The following is a 25,471-nucleotide window of genomic DNA, read 5'->3' on the forward strand; positions in this document are numbered from 1 at the left end:
TTTGGTGGATATAATACATTTGTCATGAGGTGTGATGTGGCAGGTGTGGACCCACATGTAGGGAAGCAGAGTGTGTTAAAAAAAATTCTTTAATGAAACGAGGATGGACAAAAGCGTCGACAAACTAACCAAAGTAACAGATCAAAGACCAAGACTCGTGGAAAAAAAAAAAAACTCACAGAAATGGAAAAAGACTGTACAAAAGACTACAAAACTACTACAACCGACAGAATTTAAATACAGTAAAAACTAAAGCAACAACACCTAACACCTAGACAAGAAACAATTGGAAAAGGGAGCTGACTGGGAAGCAGGAAAGGGAAGCAAGGATAGCGAGGACAGATGGACACAATGACAATGACAAGACACTGACACAGGGGGAACAGAAACATGAACAAAAGACCAAAAAACTGAATGTGGAAAGAGAAATTTAACCCCACGAAAAACCAAAACAGAAAGGAACAGAAAGCCCCGACATTAACCAAAATGCAAACAAACAAAAATGCCACAGCACATAACATTTCAATCCAATTTTTGTTTTGACAAAGAAGCCTGGCGCTCATCCTCAGTCCGATGGTCCCATACAATTGACCTACATTAGACCGAGCATAAACTGGTTCTGATTTTAGAGCATATGCTACCTTCAAAGTCATCTTTTTCTAAGAGCACTGATAAATATTTCAACGAGCTGATGCAATGCAGTATTTTGCACATTTAACCAGGGTACAGTATCGGAGTGAGTTTGTAGGTTTGTGTGTTTTTAGTTCAATCCAGGTCAGATTTGAACAACCGGGGGTACTGTGTTGGAGTCAGAGAAAGGTGTTTGAACTGACTCAGATCCAAGGGAAAGTCACAGCCTGTATCCTGTAGGCACGCATGTTTCTTAATGGTCTTATTCATACTGGCTTATAATATTAAATGTATATGTCAACAGAAGACATTGGCATTTTTGTTTGTATGATAGGTTGTTTGTATACTTACGCTGTTATAGGACAGTATTTGAGACCAGATTTGGCAGCTGATTCAAATGTTTTTTTTTTTTTTTTTTTTTTACAGACACTGAAAATACCAGAGTCAGAAATAGCAGGGGTTAATGAGTTACACTTGTATTTTCTGACAACTGTATCCTACACACGACCTGTGGGTCGTGGATTTTCAAGTCGAGGGAAAGTATTCCAGCAAGTAGGTAATGTGAAAATTTGGAGGAAGTCTAACCTAAGATGAAAGACAGTCAGAATTATCCGGTTCAGTCAGACTAATAAGAAAAATGATTGGAGAATTTTTCTTATCATCCGACCTTCTATAGAACGTTTACTGAAATGTAAATCTTTAAAGTTGTTGTCCATTTTATTAACAGATTAAGTATATTTTTTAACCAAAATGAAAAATAAAAATACAGGAAATTATTTAAACACATTTAATTATTTCAATTAACATTTTTCAAAACTAATTAATCCAAAATTTTCCAAATGAAGAAAAAAATATTGGAATTAATGTATCATCAAATAAAATTTATATTTAATTCCAAAGACTAATGGCTTTCATGGTTCTTTTGATGAAATATTATTTTTGGAATATAACATGTCATAAGCGTTAATTGCTGATGCGAGTTTATTGATGTTGAAATGCTCCATGAAATAGCATGTGGAGTACACAATTAAGGTCATACAATTCCCTAACCCTAACCCTATGCATACGTGTGATTTATTTCATACACGCGCATATATATATATATATATATATATATATATATATATATATATATATATATATATATATATATATATATATATATATATATATATATATATATATATATATTATACTTACACACACATTAAACAGTTATGTATTGGTATTTTACAATTATATTTGAATTATTTTTTCATTCATAAAAGTGTTTCACACACAATAATTTTTATTCAGTTTCATTAAATAATTCTTATTATACCTAAATTCAAACTGTACAGTGCAGCAAAATATTTTCTTCTCTAGTTATAGTAAGTTTGAGATGGTGACGCCAGAACCACGCTCGCGATTTTGCTGCACCAGCAAATATGAGTAAAACTTAAAAAAAAGAAAGAAAGAAAAAAAAACATTAGTCGGAACTCCAAGTGTTTCATGCTGGCAGGAGATATGTGTAGTCATGTTCACCTATTAAACTTTATTTGAAAAACAGTTGGATAGCTCTTACCATGTGGCGCTTACTGTGCAGCTAACTGCTACCCATTATTTAATGTTTTTAGCCTATAATTTGCATTTGAACAGGATTTCAGAATGACGTGATGTTGGCAGATTGACGGCACTATTAACTGGCCCTAACTAGAATAGAATAGAATGGAATAGAAGGCTTTTATAGTCATTCTACATATTTAAACAACGGAATTGAGAGCACTGCTCCGATTAGCATATTAATAATATTAACAATAAATACTACAGTTGAGAGGATGAGTCAAGACTGCTGTCTAAATGCGGTCAGAAACAACTTTGTGATAAAAGTGTTTGTCAGCGAAATCTACAAAGAATGAGGCAAGCCCAAATGCCAAACAGCAAAATAGTTACTCAGACCAACCAAGAAAAGTCAGGCATTGATGTCTGTATTCTTTGGCAAGCTGGGGTTGACATCATGAGCGTTTTTAACAAGTGTTGCTACAGCTAGCTTGTTAGCTTAATGAGGGATTTGAATTATTCGTACTCGTATCACGCTTGAAAGTAACGCACTCACTCTATTGGGAAAAACCCCAGAAAAAAACGCAAACACAAAACGTCTTCTCGCGGACAGAGGGGGAACAGGCCTTGAAGCATCTGAATATTTGAGAACCTGAGAAGTGCGGTTGAGTCCACATCACATCAGGTGAGAATCCAGGCGGGTGAATTCAATGTCTAAATTTGTTATCCCACAAGTTGGTAAGAAAGTATCCGTGTTGGACACCATATTGGTTTGGTTGAAGGATAATGAATTTTGAATCATATATTTTAGGTATATATAATACCTTTTTACGTTATATTACATTTATATGCAGAATTCTGAGGTGTTTTAATTGGAAATGCATCACCATCCGGTTATCTGGTTGCTGGTTCACAAATACTAATTAACGCATTTTTTTTAATCAGGTCGCCTTTATTTTGAACGTGGTCAACGTCGCTGGTTTGCTTCTTATTACTGTAATGCACAGTAGTAGCAATTGATGTGGCGACTGGTCTATGCGCATTCTTTTTCCAACTGTTGATACTTAGCTTGACATACAGTAGGTGTGCCTTTTCATCCAACCAATCCAATTACCCAAATGCACGTCTGACAAAATCAAGCTGCACTCTCTCACTTATCCTGCTTTTCTTTATTCCACTCATGTGCAATAGCCCCGAGGTGTACAGAGACAATCGATATTTTGAAAAGGAGGTTCAAAGCACATTTCTTTCATTTGGCTTTTGAATCATTCATTTTATTCTTTTAACTTACACCTGCCTTTACCAATCTTACTTGTTGCTTAAGTCGGTAGCTCCTTTTATTGTCTTGTCTTTGTGTTTTACTCTTAGCTTTTATTTTGAAGTCTTTTCTTTGTTGTTTTTTGTTACCTTCTAGCTATGGTGTCTCAGTCCTCACATATGAGAAGTGCTATAAAAATAAAGTTTCAATGATTAATTTACAATGTAGCAAACCTAATAGCTATAAGAAGACAGCAAACATCCCCCTGAAGATGACAATATAGTTTTTCAAGCATTAGGAGTACGAATCGGAATTTCCACATTTCCCTTATTTTCCATCACCCATATAAGGGGGGTAAACTTATAACCGCAGAGCTCAAAACAGACCAATTCTTCCAGATATCTGTTTGAATAACATTAATTCAAATGCAAAGTAAGTAACATGTCATTTACGAGGCTTAAAACTATGATATAAACCTCTAATTCAATGTAATGCGCATCCGTTTTAGAGCGTTTGCACAGAACATCGCAAAAATGTACTTCCGTCAGGCGTCGCCTAATTGCCTCTTTGTTGTCAAAACGGGCCTACGTGGATCATTTTTTTCAGCGGCCTTTAACACGTTATGAAAAGAACAGGAAGGCTTGACTTGTCCTTCAGCCCTTAGACGTGTCAGGGGTAGACTTATAATCAATTTATGATTGCGTTTTTGGAAAATTAACCCACATTGAAATAAAAAGCTTTTTCTGCCGGCTCTCGATGGAGGTAGACATAAACTCTGCCCTGATCCTCTTCCTCCCCATCGCCCATGCTTAACTGTCTTTGTCCCGTACGTCTACTGTGTCAACTATCATTGTAGTCTCCTGCGATCTTCTATTCCAAAATATAATCCTGCAAGTGGTCAGTTGGGCTGTCGACTCTATTGATGAAATGTCTCGATAAGAAAAGGCCGGGGGGAGGCTGGGTTAGCCGCCGCTGGATACACCAACAGATCTTGTCCGAAGCGGATATGTGGAACACCTATATTTTTTTGTTCTAAATTTTGATAATGGATATCCACCTTATTGGAGCAGGGGGCATCTGGTTCATCACAAAGTTTCTCAAATGGGCACAGCTGGATTGAAGAACAAAGCTCTCTCAAATTCTCTTCTTTGGAGGCGTTCGGGCAAACGTACAACTCTCGGATTCTAAGATCCTGGTGTGGAACAAATGTCATCGTGGGGAAGTTGGTGTTTTGCCTCAGAGATACCAATTCGATCCTAATTGAAGCCCCTTTCCCAGTCTCATGTTATGGACTCAAGTTCTACCACATTGTTTGTCAGCCTTCTCCCAAAACGAGATTGTTATTTGGACTCTCTCTCCTGGATAGGATATTTCCACAGACTACCGCCCCCAATGTTCTCCTATCAAGTGCCCCTTGAACTGATCAACAGACTGCACCTTCTTCAAATGGGACAGTATGCTTGGTATATCAGCTGAAGGACACCGTTACACAAACACTTACAAAGACATCATACTAACAGCCACAGTTCAACACCTCTTAGTTCCTGAATTCAACCCGCGACGTGACTAGCGCCGCACTTGGCTGTTCCCAGCGGGACCACGTCTTGGCCCCCACTCCTCCCACCGCTGATATGTTGATATGTCTATCAACATATGCGGGATTTTTTTTTCCAGACTTGAGCCACGCTCTCTTTTTGGGGGCATGGCTGAAGACTTGTTTTTTTTTTTTTTTTTTTTCCTACCCAATCACTAACTCATGTAACCTTACCACTCCTAGGATCTCGGCGCACTAAGTGTAGCACACTCCATGTATTGTATGTTTCTTGGACGGTTCGAGCTCGTAAGTCAAAATTTCAAATCTTACCTATGCAGGTGTAATGATAATAAAAGCTATCTATCTAGCTATTTATCAAAAAAGGGGAGGGGTCGACTTATAAGCGAGGTCGGCGGTATTAATTACCTTATTGTAGATAGGTAAATGTTACTGTTACTTTGCTGGTGAGCATAGTTTAATTCCTGTTTGTGGGCTAAAACTGAAATGTTAGAAATCATTCAATTTATGTGAATTCACTTGTGGTTCATTAACATTTTTGCAAAATATGCGCAAAAACAAATAGCCATTCATCCATTTATTTATCCAAACATTTTTTTTCATCACTTTAACTCACACCTCATGGGTAAGCTGAAGCCTATCACACCTGACTTTCGGCAAGGAAGGTACGGGAGGTGTGGCCTTTGCCCACATTACAGCGGATGTTCAATATAGCAAATGCACATGTTTTACGTTTTGGCCAAATATGCAAACATGAAACCTGGATTTAAAGTGTGGCTAGCTTGTGTGATATTTGTTTCATCTGTATACAGCATACCTCTGGGTTTAACCCTTGTGCAGTATTTTGAGCCTTTTGGGGTCATTTTCTTCCACAGCATTCTCACAGAATTTTAGCCAACGGATGGCAACGGATGGTAGCGTGCTAAGTGATCGAGCTGTGTTGAATTTTGACATGTTGTGACCATCTGGGTGAGATTTCAGCTCCCCAGTGTCTACTTTCAATTATTTCCCTTTGATGTGAAATGCTTTGATGTAAAGATCAAAGGACTGGACAAATACCTCACCAACTATGAATGTCATTCAGGGCCGCGGAATTGAAATTTCCCCTGCAACTCTCCTAGGCCTTTTCTTTATGCATGTGTGTACGTGTTCACAGGTAAAGCCCAGTTTATTCACATGGGTGAAGAGGTGGATGGGGTGGACATGAGAGCTGAGGTTGGTCTGCTGAGTCGTAACATTCTAGTCCGTGGTGAGATGGAGCCCAGCTGTTATCACAACGAAGCCTGCAAATTCTTTGACTTTGACACCTTTGGAGGACATTTGAAGGTATACTATTCTTACTAACCTTATCTTTCCAATATAAAAACATGAATTTTTATTTTCTATTCCTTTTCTAGATACATTTTTTTCCATGTTGACCTATGTAATATTTTACATAAGTTCAAGGGCATAGATATATTGAATGCAGAAATTGTTGAATTGCAGATGCGTGTCGTTTATTTGAACTTCAGTCATATAATCCACCTAAACATAACATAAAAGAGTCAAACAGCAAAATAAGATGGTTGGCACTGGCACGGACTTGGTCAATTTCATTGGCTCAACTCACATACTCGGCTCATCCCACAAAGGCATGTTTTTTTTTTTAAATAAGAGAAAATAGTTCAAATGAAAATAACACAAATAGGCTTTCTAATGGTATAAGATTTATGAGTTGTTAAACTCTCTTTTTTTTGGGGGGGGGTATATAATGCATTACAACTACAATGTATTATTACTAGTATTAGTAGTGAATGCACTATTGGTGATGGTGGTGGTGGTGGTAGTAGTAGGAGTAGTAGTTTTAACAGTAGCAGCAGTTGTGATAGTAGGTGGTAGTCCAAGTCCAAATGACAAAAAAAAAAAAAAAAATCCAAGTAATACATGTAGCCTGCTGTGGGGGTGGCGACACTGAGAGACAGTAAAGGGCATAGGAGCAAAGTGCCTTTCAAGTCTCAATTCCTAGGGTGAACAATCCTGTTCTATTAAACTACTCCATTACATTAGACCTTGTCAATTATTGCTCATGTATGGTGTGTATGCCGCTCACTAGTAACACACGTGCACTTACTTTACACAAACAACTAGAAAAGCCCAACAAGATTATAGTTGAAGCTATTGAAAATGAAAGGCCACCCTTGACAAATGTTCGACCATCAACAAACCTTCTGTCAACAAACCTTCCATCTCTTCTACCTGGTGTTCCATTTTCTAAAAAGCTGTGCTCTGTCAAGTGGACTTACTGTAAAATGGCTTTTATTTTTGCTTATACTGTATTGGCTGCAGTTTATTGATGTAATTGTTTTCTTCAGATTTCTTAAATTGTTTCACAAAGCACTCTTGGCTGTCCATGGCATCCCTCAAGTTCTTCCATTTTGATCATTTTTCTACTCTTTATGTTTTTATTTGGAAACTCCCTCCACCCTGAACTTTGGTCCAAATGCTCTGCAGCAGTCCTCAGACGTTTGTTCACGGGCTGTTCTTCTCTGATCTCCTTAGGTAGAGCGAGGTTTCAAGGCCGCACATATAGCTGGTGTGGAGCTGCAGCACATGGGACAGCAAACAATGGGACACTACCCAATCCACTTCCATATGAATGGTGACGTGGATGAGAAAGGAGGTTATAACCCCCCGACCTATGTCAGCGATCTGTCAATCCACCACTCGTTCTCTCGCTGTGTCACTATCCACAGCTCCAGTGGACTTCTGGTGAGTTTTATCACGTGTGATTGTGCAGTCAGTCCAAACGAATTCAAAAGAATTTTCCTTGCAGGGACACATAATGTATCTGTGTTTGAATAACATTATTTTGAATGTGAAATAAGTAATATTATGTCATTTACAAGGCTTAAAATAATTATATATACCTCTAATTCAATATAGTATGCTTGCACAGAACATTGGAAAGGTTCATTTTTTTGCAACGGACTTTGACGCACACTCGCGCACTCTTACATTGCCTCACAGTATTGTCACGTACAGGCACCACCCCCTGCCCACCATAACCGCAACAGTATGTTATTCGCTATACGTTGTAGAAATGCTTCTAAAAGTAGCCTAATTTTGTCATTTTAATAACACCGTGTGTTTTAATTGGACAGCCATGATCTATGTAACCACTAAGTCACCCAAACATTGAGGTCCAGGCCATGTTCATCAAGCATTAAGAAGTGAAATATGGAAGTTTTGTAAAAGTTGCACACAGCGACCTATTATCGACACTTTTACAACTGTCGATCAACTGCCAATCCCATGAATATATTGCGTTGCAAAAATATTTTTAAGCTATCAAACTATGAATGAATGTCATTATGTAAGGATGAAACACAGGAAACAACCAAGTTATTGTATTTAATTAATAACTGTTCACCTTCATGCTTAAAAATGCTTAGCTAAAATGACCCTTTGTTGGTTGAACATTTGATCGAGTTACTACTTAATCTTCTTGTTTTGATATTATTTGTGTAATTGTTGATCAACTGCCAAATAAATGGAGAAACACAAAGATCTAAAAAAAAAAAAAATGGAACAAAAACACAGGGCCCTATTTTCACGAGGGGTGGGGCAAGACAATTATATATAAATAGTTAATTATATATAAATAGCTTCATCTCAGGAAGAGCATGTCTGCCTCCCATGCAAAGTTCGTGGATTTGTTTGAGGCTGTGGTCTTCCTGTGTGGAGTTTGCATGTTCTCCCCGTGCCTGTGTGGGTTTTCTCCAGGAAGTCTGATTTAATTCATATGAAAGATTGTTTATTTTGTGCTGTTGTTGTCTGTAATGCAACAAATGGTAAAACGAAATGTTCTTCCTCACAGGTAAAAGACGTGGTGGGCTATGACACGCTGGGCCATTGTTTCTTCACAGAGGATGGCCCGGAAGAGAGAAACACATTTGATCACTGTCTTGGCCTCATGGTTCGAGCCGGCACTCTATTGCCCTCGGACAGAGACAGCAAAATGTGTCGTGACATCACTGACGGAGCCTACCCAGGATATGTAGCCAACCCACGGCAAGACTGCAGGTACGAGAGCAGCTGAAACTGTGGGTAGTCCGTTGAGTGGGTACATAAATATTTTCTACTACCTTTGCATTTGTGTGGCTCAGAATCATTTGGTTCTGGCAAAAAATAAATCCATACTGAATGCAGACAAGACAAACATTTGGTGAACATAACTGAAAAAGAATGTAAACACACACACACACATGCATATGTATGTATATGCATATGTGTATGTATGTAAGTACGTGTGTATGTATGTATATGCACACACACACATAGATACATACCGCATGCATATATATTAGGGCTGCACATTTGATCAAATTTTAATCCTGATCACGATATTGGCTGCCACGATTAATTAAGATAATCCTCGGCGATATTAACATTTAAAAAGCCGGCTACCTAATACATGTCAAATCAAGCACTTTGTCACCCTACCACCAGGGGGCAAACGCAAGGTTAAGGCTTCATTATGCTTAAGATTTAGCAAGTGAGGAAATCCTGCAGCAACGGTGAGAAGGGCGGCAGCAAGGCCTGGTTCCCACATGTTTCCATGACTAAAGCCTCTGCTTTTTGACCACCCTATCATATTATTTATTAGTGTGAAATGGTATTGAGTTTCTCACCTTATTCATAATATATACAGTGCCAGCTGTCAATTGAGACCCATTTTGAAAAATTTGATTGGCAAAATAATTCAATATATTCGGTTTGAAATGACCGAAAATTACATTTTGACTGCTAATTGATTACAATTTGCTTAAAAGTGAATAATGTTTCATTTAGTCGCTGTCAAAATACAAATGGAATTGTCAAAATCCATAATTCTGAGAAGCCATTCCAAGTGTTTTGAATTCTCATTAGTGTAGACATCCAAAGAATTAAACAAAAAGGCTGCGTTCCTTTATCAAATAGTATACTTGAGAAGTGGAGGGGAGGCACAATACATGTTCAACCATGACTATAATTATTATGATAATTCAAACTGAACCCTAAATCCAAAGAGCAAATAAAAGAAAAGCTGTTTATTTCCCAACAGTGACATGTATTTTTCTCTGGGTGCTTTAACTGTCTAAAAGACCTTAAATTTAAAGCTTCAGAATACAACGCTGAATGTAAAATAGCTTAATCCAGGTCACGTGACTATCTTGCAAAGCTTTTGGATTGAAAATAGGCGCTGGAATTCACTTAATGCAGAAGCGTTCACCTTCCTCAGCATTAAAATACAAGAAGGATTTACACTTTCTCTCTGTCGTTATCTGAAGCTGGGCGAGTGGGCTTCTTGCTTTTTGACTGCATTTCTTCTCATCTTCCACTCCAATGTATCCTTGAAAGTATAAAATGTACCATGTCTTGATGAGGCTTTCCGTTATACATTGTATTCGGTTATGAATTTTAGATCCCAGTGCAGCATTCCCATTGAATGAATTACAAATGTACCAATGGTATTTCCCACTTAAGATCACATTCCCGCCTTCCACGCCTCAGCTCCTCTGCTGTTTTCATTTGTTTTACTGTGCTTATTGAATTCAGTATTTTGATGAGAACAGGTTAACGTGCGATTGGCCGTATGTGCTGCATTAGCACGGTACTAACAATGTCGCAACATGTGTATTTGTGAGTGCATGTGTCCCAACATGCATCATTACAAAGGGAATATTTATTAAAAGGGGCCTTGCATTTAATCTATAAATATATCCCCAGTAAGCATGCTTTGGAATTTTAAATGTCAAACACAAACAAAAGCATTTAAGAAGATGATTCAGAGCCACTAAAGCACTTTTATTTTCCTTTCATGAGTCATCTGAGTTTTAATGAGACTTTTGAGCTGCTGATGATTGATTGTGATGGAGGGATGGATGGATGGATGGATGGAGGGTAGATGAATATTCACTCTTTTGGGATGCCGAATGGCAGCGGTTAAGATGCATCGCAGGGAGGCTTCTGTCTGCCAAAAACATTTGTTTGGACGGAATCACCCTTGTGAGTATTGCATTCAGTTTTAACAGTATTGCTGGAGGCAGCCAAGAGCCAAAAATGATGTGTGGTTTGCTATTTTTTTAGCAACTAAATTATTATCTTTGCACTATATGAAAGGACAGGATTGTAAGTAGGTGATGGATAAGTGGTGTCAGAAATATCCTCCGTTTAAGGAGGGAGAAGCCCTGCCCTGTCTTGTGACATTGTGTCTGCTCAGTTATTGCTTGGTTTCCTCAATATGCAGTTGATTACATGCATACGGGGGTATGTAAATTTATAAGCACAACTGTATTTCTGCCATCTAGTGGTGATTGGTGATATACACAGTTTTGATCTAGAATGCATGTAAAGTACTGTACTGTAATGTTCCCTCTAATTTTTGATTCACCAACTTGCTGAGTATGCCTTGGACCACGGTGAGCAACATCTGATGTGCACATCGTAACCTAACCATTATCAGGCCTGTCCAAAACCTGAGATTATAAATTACATGATGTGGTTAGGCATAATATTGCCGGAAATTGTAGAGGTCGGTCTGACGCTCACTCTTGTCATCATTGCCCCCCCCCCCCCCCCCCCCCCCCCTCTGTAATTTGTTTTTGTTTTACAATCATCTTTTTAGGCCACAGGTATTTTACATTTTACGTCGCAACTTATGTTGACAGATGCCAGAGGAGGTTACTGATGTCGCAAAGCGTAAAGTCAAAATGTCATTTGGATTCAAACTAACATTTTCTGGAGTTCATCTTCCTCCCTGTCTTAATCTTGTTTTTTTTTTTTTTAAGTGCAACTTCAACTTTCTGGATTGCCAACCCAAATAACAACCTTCTCAACTGCGCTGCTGCAGGCTCTGAGGTGAGTTTCTAATTAAATGTTTAGTCGTCTCAACCACTTCTCTCCCAACACCCGACTTGTCTCAATGCCGCTTGGACTTCTTATCGTGATGTCAGGTCAGATTAATAACTGTGTACGCATGTTAACTCCCGAGTCAAGGAGGCAACAGACAGAAACGCCGTCAAACATTCAATTTAATAAATTCCTTTCTGTAATTACGATTAGTCAGTCTGTCAGGTGAAGGGGAGTCACACGCAATCACGCATGCTGAAAGGTAGAGTGGGAGTAGTCATATAAATAAATCAAATGTGTTTATGTGCATGTGGTGTGATGCATGTCAAATATTTTAACGCATGTGTACCGGTATGTTGTCTTTATTTTTCTAGATCAGGGGCCACCGGCTTTTTGAAACTGATAGCTAATTCTTGGATTCTGATGAATGCGAAGAGCTACCAGTGTGATACACATTGTAAATCCCTGCAGGTGTATATATTTTCAAATAATAACTTCCATAACATTCCTAAGGAATGAAATTGTCCCTTCACTGGTAAAGTGTAGCCTTCTCATGTGGTCCTTAGGGGCTAGTTGGTGCACACCGGCACCATGTTGCTGAGCTCTCCAGTAGATTTAAAACAGTGGCAGTACAGCTTTTTTGTTTATTTTTGTGTACCTTAGGAAACAGGATTCTGGTTCATTTTCCACCATGTACCCACTGGACCATCCGAGGGGCTGTACTCGCCAGGAAAAACAGAACACACACCCATGGGCCAGTTCATCAACAACAGAGCTCATTCCAACTACAGGGTGAGTCTGGAAGTATATCAAGCAATTCCTTCCATCACGTTCACATAAACACGCATTATACATTATTGTAAATCAGTGCTTCTCAAATATATTTTGCAAAGCCCCCGCCAGGAAAGAGAAAACATTTCATGCCCCCCCCCCCACTTGCCACACCGACCATAAATACGATCCTTATCTATAAAAATTGTATACGTGTACCTAAAACTGTATCCTTTTTAACATTGACACAAGGAAAAAGCTACATAGAGAAACATTCAACATGTTAACTACTGTACTTTTTTTTATTTTACAGTATTTATTTTACAGTATAAATACTATTTATACAGGTTAAAGGTCTGTCTAAGCCAGGTTTGTCAATCATTTGGCCCGCGAGCCGGTTCCGGCCCACAAATGGGTTTAATTTGGCCCGCGAGATGATTTTGTAAAATATAAAAATGAGCTGAATTTTGTAATAATTGGAACACTTGAAAGGTTTAATGACAATTAGTAGGCCTGGGTATCGGGTCTCAAAAGTGTATTGCGATAGATTGTGATACAGCAAAAGTGTATTGTGATACGTATTGCGATATTTTGCACAATGTTGGTTAAACAAAACAAAAATCTATGGCATATACGTGTATTAAAATGACTGAAAGGAACAGAAGGAAGTGATTTAATGAACAAACGCTTTATGCTTTTTCAGAAGCCACACATTATGGACATCTCTGAGCACACATTAAACATTCTTTTTCAAAAATAAGATTTTTGTTCATTTCAAGCATGGTCTTGACTGTATTAAAGGGACAGTGTGTAAAATTTAGAGCGTTTTTCATCATGGAGGTGCTGCATTTACCATTGTCCGTGGCTATAACAAACATGGCCGCCTCCGGAAAAGTGCCACCCCCCATGTAATATAATATAATGACAAATAGGCCTACGATTATATCTAAAACTTACTGTTGGTCATTAAGAACACATTCAATTGCATTGTTTTGACATTTACAATGATTTAATTTATTCCTTTTTAATGAAAACGGTCTAAATCTTACACACTGTCCCTTTAATATGTCCCCAGCAGTTGGGAATACTCTTTCAGTCGGCACTCATATGACAAGAATACACAGGTAGCACTGTGTCACACATTCCAGAACAGTATACTGGTGACAGTGCTCTTCAAGCGTAAATGAAACAGATCTGTGACTTCACTCGCCTTGGGGGAAAAAAAAATACGGAAAAAACCAAGGAGAAATCTCTTGTAATTTATCAAAAATAGTGAAACCTCGAGATACGGTCACTTCTGTACGTTTTTTTCCCTCTACATATCGTGAAAATTACGAAATAAAACTTGACATCTCAAAATACTCCGGATCGATATAAAAATGAAAATCTACGTATTGCGTCATATTGCAATATATTGTTATATCGATATTATTGTCCAGCCCTAGCGATTAGTAATATTAATATTTATGATATTTATGCAAGCTAAGCACCCACCCGTTCTAAGCTAAAAAATAAAAAATCTACTCCATCAGAGTGCCTGAAAAAAAGATGCCAATCCTTATTTTACTTATTTATTACCTTATTTTTAATTACATTTCACATGGCAAAAATAAATCATTTTCCCTGGGGTCATCCACGCCCCCCAGGGCGCCCAGCCCACTATCTGAGAAACACTATATTAAATGATTAGTGGCGTGAAGGACACTCAGTTAGTGAGCACATTTCACAGTTATAGCCAAAGGTTTAAAATACAATGATTTCAAGTGCCTACTTGGTCAGGTAACTACAGTAAAGCAAGGCAGCTTTATTTATTTAGCACATTTCATATGGAAGGTTTCTACCTAATGAGTTTCGCTTGATTAAAAGTACATTGAAAAGCATTCAAAAACATCACGCAAAAAATCTTTGAATAGAAAGTGCACAAATCAAGGCAGCTTGAGATTTCTTACTTGCTGATCAGAAGGTAGAGTTGTTATCAACCTTCCTCCGCACTTATCGCTTCTCTTCCTTTGTCACTTTTAATTCTGCTCACACAAACAGTGGTGTACTCATAGCTCATGTCTGCCTGCTAGCATGGGAAGTTGTAAGAGACAAGGTCACATGAGGTGGATGTTCTGGAGCCGGTACAGGTTTGACTTCCATCATGGCTCGTGTGCACGAATGCAGTAAATGCTATTTCACAAAACATTTTCAAGTATACAAAAACAAATAGTATGTAAATCTCCATAGCAGTGAAATATCATGTTCACCTATAGCTTGGTTCACATTAAACTGTGAAATGCATTTCTACATCTATTTCTACCAGATACTTTGCTTCATACTAGCTTATTTAGCTTCAAAAAACGAGTTGGGGTGATTACGTTTGATTGGCCATTTCCAGTCTGTCTTATATTAAAGGTTTTGTTATTGTATTGTGTATAGTCACATGGCTGTGCATCTGCAAATGTGAAACAGTTTCCAGTTGCTGAATGTGATTAAGAAATGAAAGCTCAGATGTATGCCTAGTGCTGGAAATAAATGCTTTTCTTTTCATTTCAGGCTGGATTCATCCTGGATAATGGAGTGAAGACCACTCAAGCCAATGACAAGGACAAAAGACCTTTCCTGTCACTGATTGGAGCAAGGTAAGGATTTCTCACAGTCTGTATCTAAGTTCAGGGATTTTGTTATTATGTGGTGTACTAACAAATTGTGCGTAAGTGCTTGCCAGACCTGCCTCACAGGCGTGAGATTCTGTGCTTGTTTCCTTGCTGTGCTTTCGGTGGATTTGCTCTGGACGCTTTGTTATCCATACACCCTCCAAAACCAAGTATCTTTGGGAAATGAAGACTAATTTTCCCATAGGTTTGAATGATTGTCTAACTTTAAACAGTATGTTCTTTGCGACTGACAAATGATATCTTGCCCTGAGTCTGCTGAGCCCTCCCCTTACCATAGCAAGCGGTATAGAAAGCATAGTGTAAAGGCAAGGCAAGGCAACCTTCCTACAGCACATTTCATACAAAAGCAACTCACTTTAGCATTCAAAAATGACTAAAAGACAGCAGAGTGAAATCAATTAAAAAGCTTAAAAGGCCTTCATGAAAAGAATAGGGAAAAAGCAAAGTGCTTAACCAGAATTTAAAAGTATTTACACTCGGTGCTGACTTCAATTCTGCAGTTAATTCCACTTGCATGCAACTTATGAGCTAAATGCTGCTTTAACCATGTTTGGTGTGAAATCTGGGCTCCACTAATTGACTTGTGTCTGCAGACCTCAAAGTCCTACTTGATTTATATTCAAACATTATTTCTTAAATGTATTGACCGCCCCAACGATTGAATGACTTACACACGAATAACAACATTTTAAAATCTTTTTTACAGCTGACTGACAGCCTGCGTAGAACCTTTAGAACTGGAGTAACATGTTCTGATTGCTCTCTCTTTTTTTTTTCTTCTTTTTTAATCAGAGCCCATGCTGAAGTATTCTGAATGAGCTGCAACTCTTTGATGCTCTTTTGAGGGAATTCAGTTAGAAAACTGTTCCAGTAATCAAGTCTACTTTTCCTGGTCTCTTTGAATTATGCAACCCTTCAATCTGGTTATGTTTTTCAGTCGGTAAAAAGCTGTTTTACTGATTGATTTGATGAAAGTAACTTCCGAGCCTATGAGTACCTCAAGATTTCAGACTGGGTCTTCCAAGTGATTTCTAACAGTAGTCATTTTTTTTTTTTTGAAGAAAAAAACTCTGTTTTGCTTTAATTTAGCAAAAGACAATTGTGATTCATCCAGCCGTTGATTTGCTATAGGTGGTGACACAACACGTGAATTGAACTGCTCTCATTTGGTGGCATTGTTCAATACAGCTGTTTCTCGTCTGCATAAACATGATATCCCAGTTTTGCATTTTGGAGCATTTGACTGACTGAGGTGTCCAAGGACTGAGCCTTTAAGTAACTTCTTACCCCATCTAAGACCTGAACCAAGTTTTACCACCTGTTCAGCAGAATATGATGATCAACTGTATCAAATATGGCACTGAGATCTAACATGATTATCACAGACACCTCCTGTATGTCTGTGTTCAATCTTATGTCACTTTGTAGTTTAATTGGAGCTATTTTTGTTCTTTGCCGAAGTTTAACCCTGATTGGCATTGATCAAAAATTCAATTTGAGTTTAAGAAAATGTTCTGGGTTGATTTAAGACTACTTTCTCTACAAGCAAGAGTGAGCTCTTAATTATTTGCTGTATCCCTATTAAAAGCACATTTGACAATATCCTTCCATCCATTATCCTGACCGCATATTGTCACAAGTGTGCCCAAAGGCAGCAGGTGGGGGACAACTTGAACTGGCGCAAAAGTTTGGAAAAATTCAGAAGGTAGAGACAACACGGCTTGTTGGTGTTTTTACCTGTTGAACCAAATCTTATTCTTTTCAATCACCTGGAAAAAGAAAACAAGGAGAAAAATGTTCTGCTTTAGCAGCATGTCCAATTTGAAAGATTTTCAGGAAGAAAAAAAAATGGAAATAATTTTAACATAAAAATAATGATTAAAGATGAGACAAAATGGATTGGAATAGGATTGGGCCAAGTTTCAAATAAAGTTATAGATAGATTGCATTTGAAAAGGGCAAAGTGGTGAAACAAGTGCTTTTCACGCTTTATTATCTGTATTGAGACTTTCACCTCATTTTATTATTGTTGTTGTTGCTGTTGTAATTATTATTATTGTTGTTGTGGTGGTGGTGGTTGTTCTTATTATTGGTAGTAGAAAACTTCAGTTCAGAGAAGTTATTTTGATTTCAGTGCAACTTAGTAGAAGTTTATTTACACTAAATAACTGCGCCAAATTGCATATAACCGCCACAAGTGGAATACGTGAATTTTCTGGCTATACAACTACTTGCTGATACTACATTTGCTTAAAAAGTTTTTGTTGAACACTCCATATTGACAGTCTACTAAATACTAATACCGTACTTCATACTGTACTTCCTTTTAATTCCCCTAACGATACTAAGATTTTGTATCACCCCCAAGGTATGGGCCCCACCAAGATGCTGACCCATTTAAACCCAGAGTCCCAGCTCACATTCACCATTTTGTAGCCTATAAGAACCAGGACCACGGAGCCTGGCTGAGAGGAGGAGATGTCTGGCTGGATGATTGCCAGTGAGTGCAAACGAAACAGTTGATTTTGGAGTTTCTTACAAGCAAACTGAAATAATTTGTCTTGTAGATTTGCAGATAACGGCATTAGCCTCACTCTGGCAAGGTAAGACCTCTTGCTTAATCACAAACTTGTGGCTCAATACACAATACATGATCATAAATATTTGAATAAATGTATGAAGACGATTGTCATACCGCCAGAAAAAATGTATTAAGGAAGATCATGCATAATGGAAGACAAGGCACAGACATTTATTGCCCGTTTACAAGAAACCCGGTTACAAGTGGACTAGACCTCAATGTTGCCATGCAGGTCTCAATCTGTGACTTTGGTCCAGGCCAATTTGACATCATCTGCCTCTGGAGCTCGTATTATACTTTGCGTGTTTTGACCTTCCGGACAAGCACATCAGACTCTTCCTGAGGGGAAGGCAAATGTCCCCCCATTTTCCATCTGGACTTTCCAAGCAAAACAAGTGCACCACATATAAAGGGATGGAGAGGGGCAGCTGTCTTTGCACAATTGGAGCCTGTTGCTTTGATGCCCAGATGGCACAGACTGCCTTCGTCCACCAAATTGCCAAATCTCTCTCCGGCCCCACCCTGAGCGCGTCTGCACCGCACCACCATCAGAATTGCACCTAAGCATTAAAGAAGGGTCCTCGAAGTGTGATTTTTACGTTTTGTGTTCAAGAATTTATTATATGGGTCCGTTGCATCCTCCTCTGCAAATTCCCATTGCCGTTTTGGCAAGTTAGAAGGAGACTAATTGAGCTGCAGAGGTAGAATAATACATCTTTGTTTTGTTTTGTTTTTTGCTTAGCAAGACATAACCCAGTAACACACACAAGCAATGGGAGGTTAGCCCTAACTGTGTGATAGACTATTTGTTTAAGGAAACTGCCCCCCCCCCCTCCATTTGATCTGAAGATATATACACTATCAAACCATATTATTACTATTATTATTAACAACAACAATAGCAACGGCAAATGAAAAAGTGCTTCTCTCGCTACGTTCCCATCTGTCTGTGCAGTGGAGGAACATTTCCAGATGATGATGGATCTCGTCAGCAGGTGAAGAATTCTCTCTTCGTAGGGGAAAGTGACAATCGTGGAATGCCACTCCCTGATAACAGTATCTGGGGCCCAGGGGGTACAGACCTCAGTAGCAGGACCCTCCCGCGAGGCATGTAAGTGAAAGTGACACACACACAAAAACTATATCCCAAACACTGTCATTTTTAGACCCCCAACCACAAAGTGTTTTTAATCGCAGATTTCCAATCAAGAGGTGAGAGCCCATCACAAATCCTATTCAACTTGCTCTGGTTCCAAATGTTCATGTATATTGAATTCTGTTGACTTTAAATGTGTTGCTTAACAGGCTTTTGCCTGTAAAAAAGTAAATCAAAAATATTAACCAAAAATTTATTACTGTATATATGTACTGTATTTATGACAGGGAGAGTATATATTTATTTCTCAGATTATCTATCTATTTATTGCTTTTGTGGAAATTCCTCCACTGTCAGAAGGAGATTAAACTCCCACCTCAGACAGAATTTCTCCTGGATCTCAGGAACATTGAGTCCAAGTGGACCGTCTTCCACGCCGAAGGCTGGCTGCAATCCCTGAACCCCCTGGTTGACATCAGCAGTGAGAGATATCCTCAAGTTAAGAAGGAGTCCTATCGGACCTTTACGGTCTGCAAGACACCAGAGGCAGCTGATGGGTATGGACTGGTCAAATGGAGTGTGGTTTTGGAGGTCACTGAGGCAAAAACCTGGCTGTGGGCTAGTTCAGTGAGGCCATGGAAAAGGACAACTTCAAGGAAATTCTGGTCCACTACTGTGTACAGTGGAGATAGGGCGCTGTTAACCTCTACTCAGGACTTCGTGAGCCGGTGCCGAGAATACTTCGAAGACCTCCTCGATTCCACCGACCTATTTTCCACTTAGGAAGCGGAGTCTAGAAACTCCAAGCTCTCCTGTCTCTGGGGTTGAAGTCACAGAGGTGGTCAAAAAACTCTTTGGTGGCCAGGTCCCAGGGGTGGATGATGTCGTGCTGTTGTAGCTGACACGCCTCTCCAGCATCACATGGACATGGGGAAAAGTGCCACTAGATTGGCAGACCGGGGTGGTGGCCCCAACCATGGTTCCAACCATGGAGGGATCACACTCCTCAGTCTCCCAGGTAAGGTCTATACAGGGGTGCTGGAGAGTAGTGTCCATCAGGAAGTGGAACCTCAGATTCAGGAGGAGCAGTGTGGTTTTAATCCCGTCTGTGGAACAGTGGATCAGCTCTCAACCCTCTGCATGATATTCGAGGGTGCATGGGAATTCACCCAACCACCGTTCATGTATTTTGTGGACTTGGAGAATGAGTTAGACCGTGTCCCTTGGAGAGTTCTGTACGGAAGTGCTTCGGGAGTAATGAACACCGAACTCCCTGATGTAGGCTGTTCAGTCCCCGTATTATCCATGTCAGAGTTTGGTCCGCATTACCAGTAGTAAGTCAATTTCATTACCTGTGAGGGTCACTCATTTCAAAACATGTTCCACTATTCCAAGGAACTCAATATATAAACTTGCCAAGTCCATATGTGCCATGCCGATTTGATGCTACCCCAACGACTGAGTAAACAGGGTAAACTACTGTACAACAGTAATATGTACAACTGGAAGGGATTAAAATATTCAATGTAAATTCAAGTATAAAGGTTGCTCTGTTTAGAATGTGAGGAATTGTATTCACTTAAAAGTAAAATGTACTCAACAAATTTACTGTGTATGATTGTATTACATCCCGTTGTATTAAAACACAAGTTACCCATGGGTTGTTTCTGTGCAGTGATTTCCCAATTCGGGGCATGCAGATCTACGACGGGCCCATCAATGTGCAAAACTGCACATTTCGTAAATACGCAGCGCTGGAGGGACGCCACAGCAGTGCTTTTGGTTTCAGGCTCAACAACTCATGGCAGAGCTGCCCCAACAATAACGTTACAGGCATCACCTTCGACCATGTTCCTGTGAGTCAGAGTTGTGCGTTAAAACTTTGAAACAATGTTTAACCAACTTCAGGCGATTCCATACAGAGTGCCTTAGTAGAGGACTACATTTTAAAACATAGAATACATACATAAACATCTACCATCTGTAGAGCAGATGTCTTTATATCTTCAGGAGGAACAAAAAAGACAATTTGACATGAACAACAATTCTTCTAAAGTTGCCAATTGTCAATATAAGTACTTTAGGGTGCAAAATCTCAAGTGATAATATTGTATCTAAATTTTGGGTACTTTACCAATGTAAATATTTGTTAATATCAATTTTTTCCTGCTGTAAATGATTCATTCTTCCTCACCTAGATCACATCACGTGTGTTTTTTGGGGAGCCTGGTCCATGGTTTAATAAGATGCAGATGGATGGCGATAAGACCACTATTTTCCATGACATCGATGGTTCGGTGAGTGAGTATCCTGGTGCTTACCTGGTTAAGGAAGACAACTGGCTACTCCGTCACCCTGAGTGCATCGATGTGCCTGATTGGAGGGCGGCCATCTGCAGTGGGCACTATGCACAGGTATGTCATCCATGTCCTTCTTCATTTAAACACAGCAGGGCTTGGAACTAATGTGTGGTGATTCGGTCATTCATTGACGTCGGCGCGGCAAATTAATAATTGAATCCTAATTTGCGGTCTCGGATCAAATGGTGTGACGTCACCGAAATGCTGTTTTGTTCTCATAGTAACTGTTTAGTTCGAGTGCACTTTTGAAAATTACAATTTTGGACACAAACACCTTTTGACATATTTTAAAATATCTTGTACACATATGAAGTATGAGACACCAATAGCATTTGTCTGTGCTAAGCAGTAGCAGTCACGATTAGCATCAGAGCGCACTAGACTACCATTTAGGGTCAACAAATACTAACATTTAATTCACACCTACAAAATGTTATATGCATAATATTATACATGTAATACAGTGGTACAACTACTTACGAACGCCTCGTTACGAAAAATTCAGATTTCGAAATGCCTCTGCGGGAAAAGCATTGCCTCTAGCTACGAAAGAAAATTTAACAGATAACACTGTAGAAATAACAAACATAAAATAAATGTTAGCTATGGCTAACATTGTACAGACAAAAACTGTATTATATGAAACTAATTTCAACTTCAACTCACATCCTGCATATGCTTTTTCATTTATGTTCATTCTTATATGCCGTTTATTCTATTTGGCATCACATTCTGGCAATCGTTTTTTTTCTTTTAAATACTGAAACTGTACTAAACTAAATCTACACCGTTCTTCCTCCTTATCACTTCTTGACTTGAATTAGAAAACATGTACAAAAAAATAGATTTAACCTCTTGCATATCATCTGATAATAGACAAAGTGAACTGACTTGAGATTGAAATCAACCTAGCAACTCCATATTTTTTTCATTCAGCTCTACGTCCAGACACGTAATCCTGCCAACCTCAACATGCACATAGTGAGAGATGAGTACCCTGACCGACCTCTGACATTAGAGGGTGCGTTGGGAAAAAAGAAGCACTACCAGCAATTCCAACCAGTCGTCACATTGGGAAAGGGGTACACCATACATTGGGATCAAGCTGCACCTGCTGAGGTCATCATCGGGCTTATTAACTTCAACAAGTAAGTGAACACATCAGCTGATCCTCAGCCATCATACACGGAAAATTGTCTTTTTTTTTTTCTTTTTAATTTTGTAATAATTAACTTTTGCAGCCATCATATCTGTACTGTATGTTTTGGATAGATATATAGTGGGGTCCATACCATTATTACAGCACACCCTCTGCAGGTCAATTTCAGGGACCAGGGATTTATGGTCCCAAAGTCCATACGTGAAATTTTAAATGCAAGCATGTGTGTAAGTATGTAATTGACAAGCTCAGTCTCTGAGTTCAAACCGACTAATTTCATCATTGTTCCTGTTACCAGCAACTGCCTCTCCGATGGCTCTTTTAAACCTTAACTCAGATGTGGTGCCCGAGCAACATTAGTTTGACAATTCAGTTTCAGAAGAATAACATTAACATCTTATTATTTATGTATGTGCGAAATTTCAAAGATGACTTGGTTTACATAAAACAGCACTACAAGACAGGTTTTCAAAAGACGAACCCATACAGTGATTTATATATTATTTTACATGATCAAATATTAAGACTTTTTAAACACACTGAAAAGCACCAATTTCCGGCAATCCTCTCCAAGGAAAGTCAATGATGACTAAAAAGCTCAGGCGTGATCTTTGTACAGAATGTGAGTTTTAAACTTCCATAACTTTCTTAATCCTTGGCAGTGGGGATAGATTGCCATAGTTTTTGCTGAAATTTCTGAGTATGAGGAAATGATTTGATTTATGTTCCTGTAACTGCATAGTAAAAATACTTTGGACTTCTTAATCATCTTTCATCACAGAAAAGACTGGATCAACGTGGGTGTGTGTTACCCAAAAGGCACCACCTTTATTGTCATCTCAGACATTCACAATCGCTTGACCAAACAGACCCGCAAGACAGGTGTCTTCATGAGAACCACAGAGAGAGAGAAGATCAACCACTCACACCTGACCAGAAGCTATTACTACTGGGAGGAAGACACCGGGTCAGACACGCACACGTGCACACCCACATTTCTTTCAAGTATCTTCTTTGTTATGGATTTGTAAGATTTGCTGTACTTGTTGCAAAATGTAATCTTGTTGAACAAAGTGTCTGATAATATGTTGATAATATGAAAAATTTGCGAGTGTCCGTGAAAGGATGTGGGGTTCTGGTCAAGGTTGGTTCAAGGTCACAAACGTTTAGCAGACCTGTACTGTCCTCGATGACAAAAACATTGATTAAAACTGGTGTCCAACGTTTTGCTAACATTTGGAGATTTACGATCGTGAACGACACCTAAGGTGAAAATGAGTTACTTGTATTCATTCATATGAATGGATTAAAGCCAGCATCTGTATGGATGGATTAGCATTTTTGCCATAAATTAGTCAGTTGCAGACTATTATGTCAATAAATACCTCCAAACAAATCAATGGTGATCATCTGCGTGATGAACTGTGGTGCGTCCGTGTGTGTTGCAGGCTGCTCTTCTTGAAGGTTCAGGCTCATAATGAGAAAGAGCCATTTGCCTTCTGCTCCCTCAAAGGATGTGAGAGGATAAAGATAACCGCTGTCATTCCTAAAGGCAGTCCACCCAGTAATTGCATGTCTCAGGCCTACCCAAGACACGCTGAGCTTCCTGTCGTGGATGTGCCCATGCCCAGAAAGATCCCGAATGACAAACTGGTGAGCGATGGGAAACAATCAAATTCATGCTTCGACAGTATTGCAATATTCAGTTCGTGTTGGACTAAACAACATACATATTGGAAAGTTTGATCATGATCTCATTTGCTTGTTGAAAGTTGATCAGAGGATTTGTTACTAATCTGGACTGTGTTTGTCATGCAGAACTGCGGTCCCACTACCGGTCCTCGGACCGATAAGGGGCCCGGTCCCAAATGGGCCACACAATGAGATCAATACAAAAAAAATAATAATATATATATATATATATATATATATATATATATATATATATATATATATATATATATATATATATATATATATATATATATATATATAAAAATGTAAATACAATAATAATGTAATGTAATACATATAATGCAAATACAATGATACGCTGGCCAGACAGCCAATCCAAGCCGCTTCAGTAAACAAACAAATATCCTCAGAATAAGAAGACATGAGACACGTGTATTTTATGAAAGGCAAGGAGAAAACTATTACAAAGATCTTGCATTGTTTCTGTGGTTTGTCTCGCCTCCTAGAAAGACTGAGATTAGCTATAGCTTCTCAAATACCTTGTATGTTAGCTCTAAAATGCGCTAAATTCATTGGCTCTTTTTATACTTGTCAAATAAAGAACGGTTGAAAATTCTTAACACATCGGTTTTGTCAGGTATGATTAAGGACGCAGATCAACTTGGAGCCACTATTTCAGGGGGGAAAAAAAAGGTTCAGCTCAGGCTCAGTGGTTGTCATAGGTGAAAGTTAGTTTGGTCCGCAAATTCGCGAAGTGAAGCATGCAACGTTAAAATACAGTAAATCAAATGTTACAAATAAAGGTCATTTTAAATGTTAGCCCTGTCACAGCAGGTGACAATTCAAAAAATAGAATTGAGGGGGAAAAATAAGTGAAATGTTCTTTATTTTTTTCCCCATTACTTGAATAAGATCTCCATGTGGGTTGCTTGTTTTCTCAGCCAGGGATGTCTCTATCTGTGCCCGTGTGGCTGTGCTGCTGGCCCCATCTTGTTCTGCGTCATACTCTTACAGAGCCTCCTCTCGCAAAGCTTTAAAGCAGATCTTGCTACCTCTGCTCGGTTCTGCTTCCATCCGTTGGACAGTTCTGACTGGGTCAGCCACCTCAGTGAAGGTTTTCTGCAATGATCTACATGTCTCATTCTTCTCCACCTCTTGGGTCAGAGCACTCTTTGCAAGCTTGCTGCTTTCTGTACTTTGAAGTATCTGCAATATCAAAGAAAACAGAATGTGGGTTCAATAAGCAGACTATTTCCATGGCTCTGCATGCTGGTGAAAGTGAAACATGGGCTAGATAGGT

General features: G+C 38.9%; 1 protein-coding gene across 1 annotated transcript in view; it reads left to right on the forward strand.

Moving 5' to 3' along the window:
- cemip (cell migration inducing hyaluronidase 1) overlaps positions 1 to 25,471 on the forward strand; it is a 92,379-nt gene that overhangs the window by 58,973 nt on the left and 7,935 nt on the right. Inside the window, exons 13-26 of the mRNA XM_088413333.1 lie at positions 6,136 to 6,305; positions 7,518 to 7,727; positions 8,836 to 9,041; positions 11,789 to 11,858; positions 12,513 to 12,641; positions 15,159 to 15,244; positions 17,649 to 17,780; positions 17,848 to 17,883; positions 18,817 to 18,972; positions 20,633 to 20,813; positions 21,156 to 21,371; positions 22,254 to 22,465; positions 23,258 to 23,443; positions 23,925 to 24,129. Coding sequence (XP_088269459.1) covers positions 6,136 to 6,305; positions 7,518 to 7,727; positions 8,836 to 9,041; positions 11,789 to 11,858; positions 12,513 to 12,641; positions 15,159 to 15,244; positions 17,649 to 17,780; positions 17,848 to 17,883; positions 18,817 to 18,972; positions 20,633 to 20,813; positions 21,156 to 21,371; positions 22,254 to 22,465; positions 23,258 to 23,443; positions 23,925 to 24,129 — 2,195 coding nt within the window. The remainder of the gene's footprint in view (positions 1 to 6,135; positions 6,306 to 7,517; positions 7,728 to 8,835; positions 9,042 to 11,788; positions 11,859 to 12,512; positions 12,642 to 15,158; positions 15,245 to 17,648; positions 17,781 to 17,847; positions 17,884 to 18,816; positions 18,973 to 20,632; positions 20,814 to 21,155; positions 21,372 to 22,253; positions 22,466 to 23,257; positions 23,444 to 23,924; positions 24,130 to 25,471) is intronic.

Source organism: Hippichthys cyanospilos, chromosome 4, assembly GCF_059441005.1.
Source record: "Hippichthys cyanospilos isolate Australia breed blue-spotted pipefish chromosome 4, RoL_Hcya_1.0, whole genome shotgun sequence".
Lineage (NCBI taxonomy): Eukaryota > Metazoa > Chordata > Actinopteri > Syngnathiformes > Syngnathidae > Hippichthys > Hippichthys cyanospilos.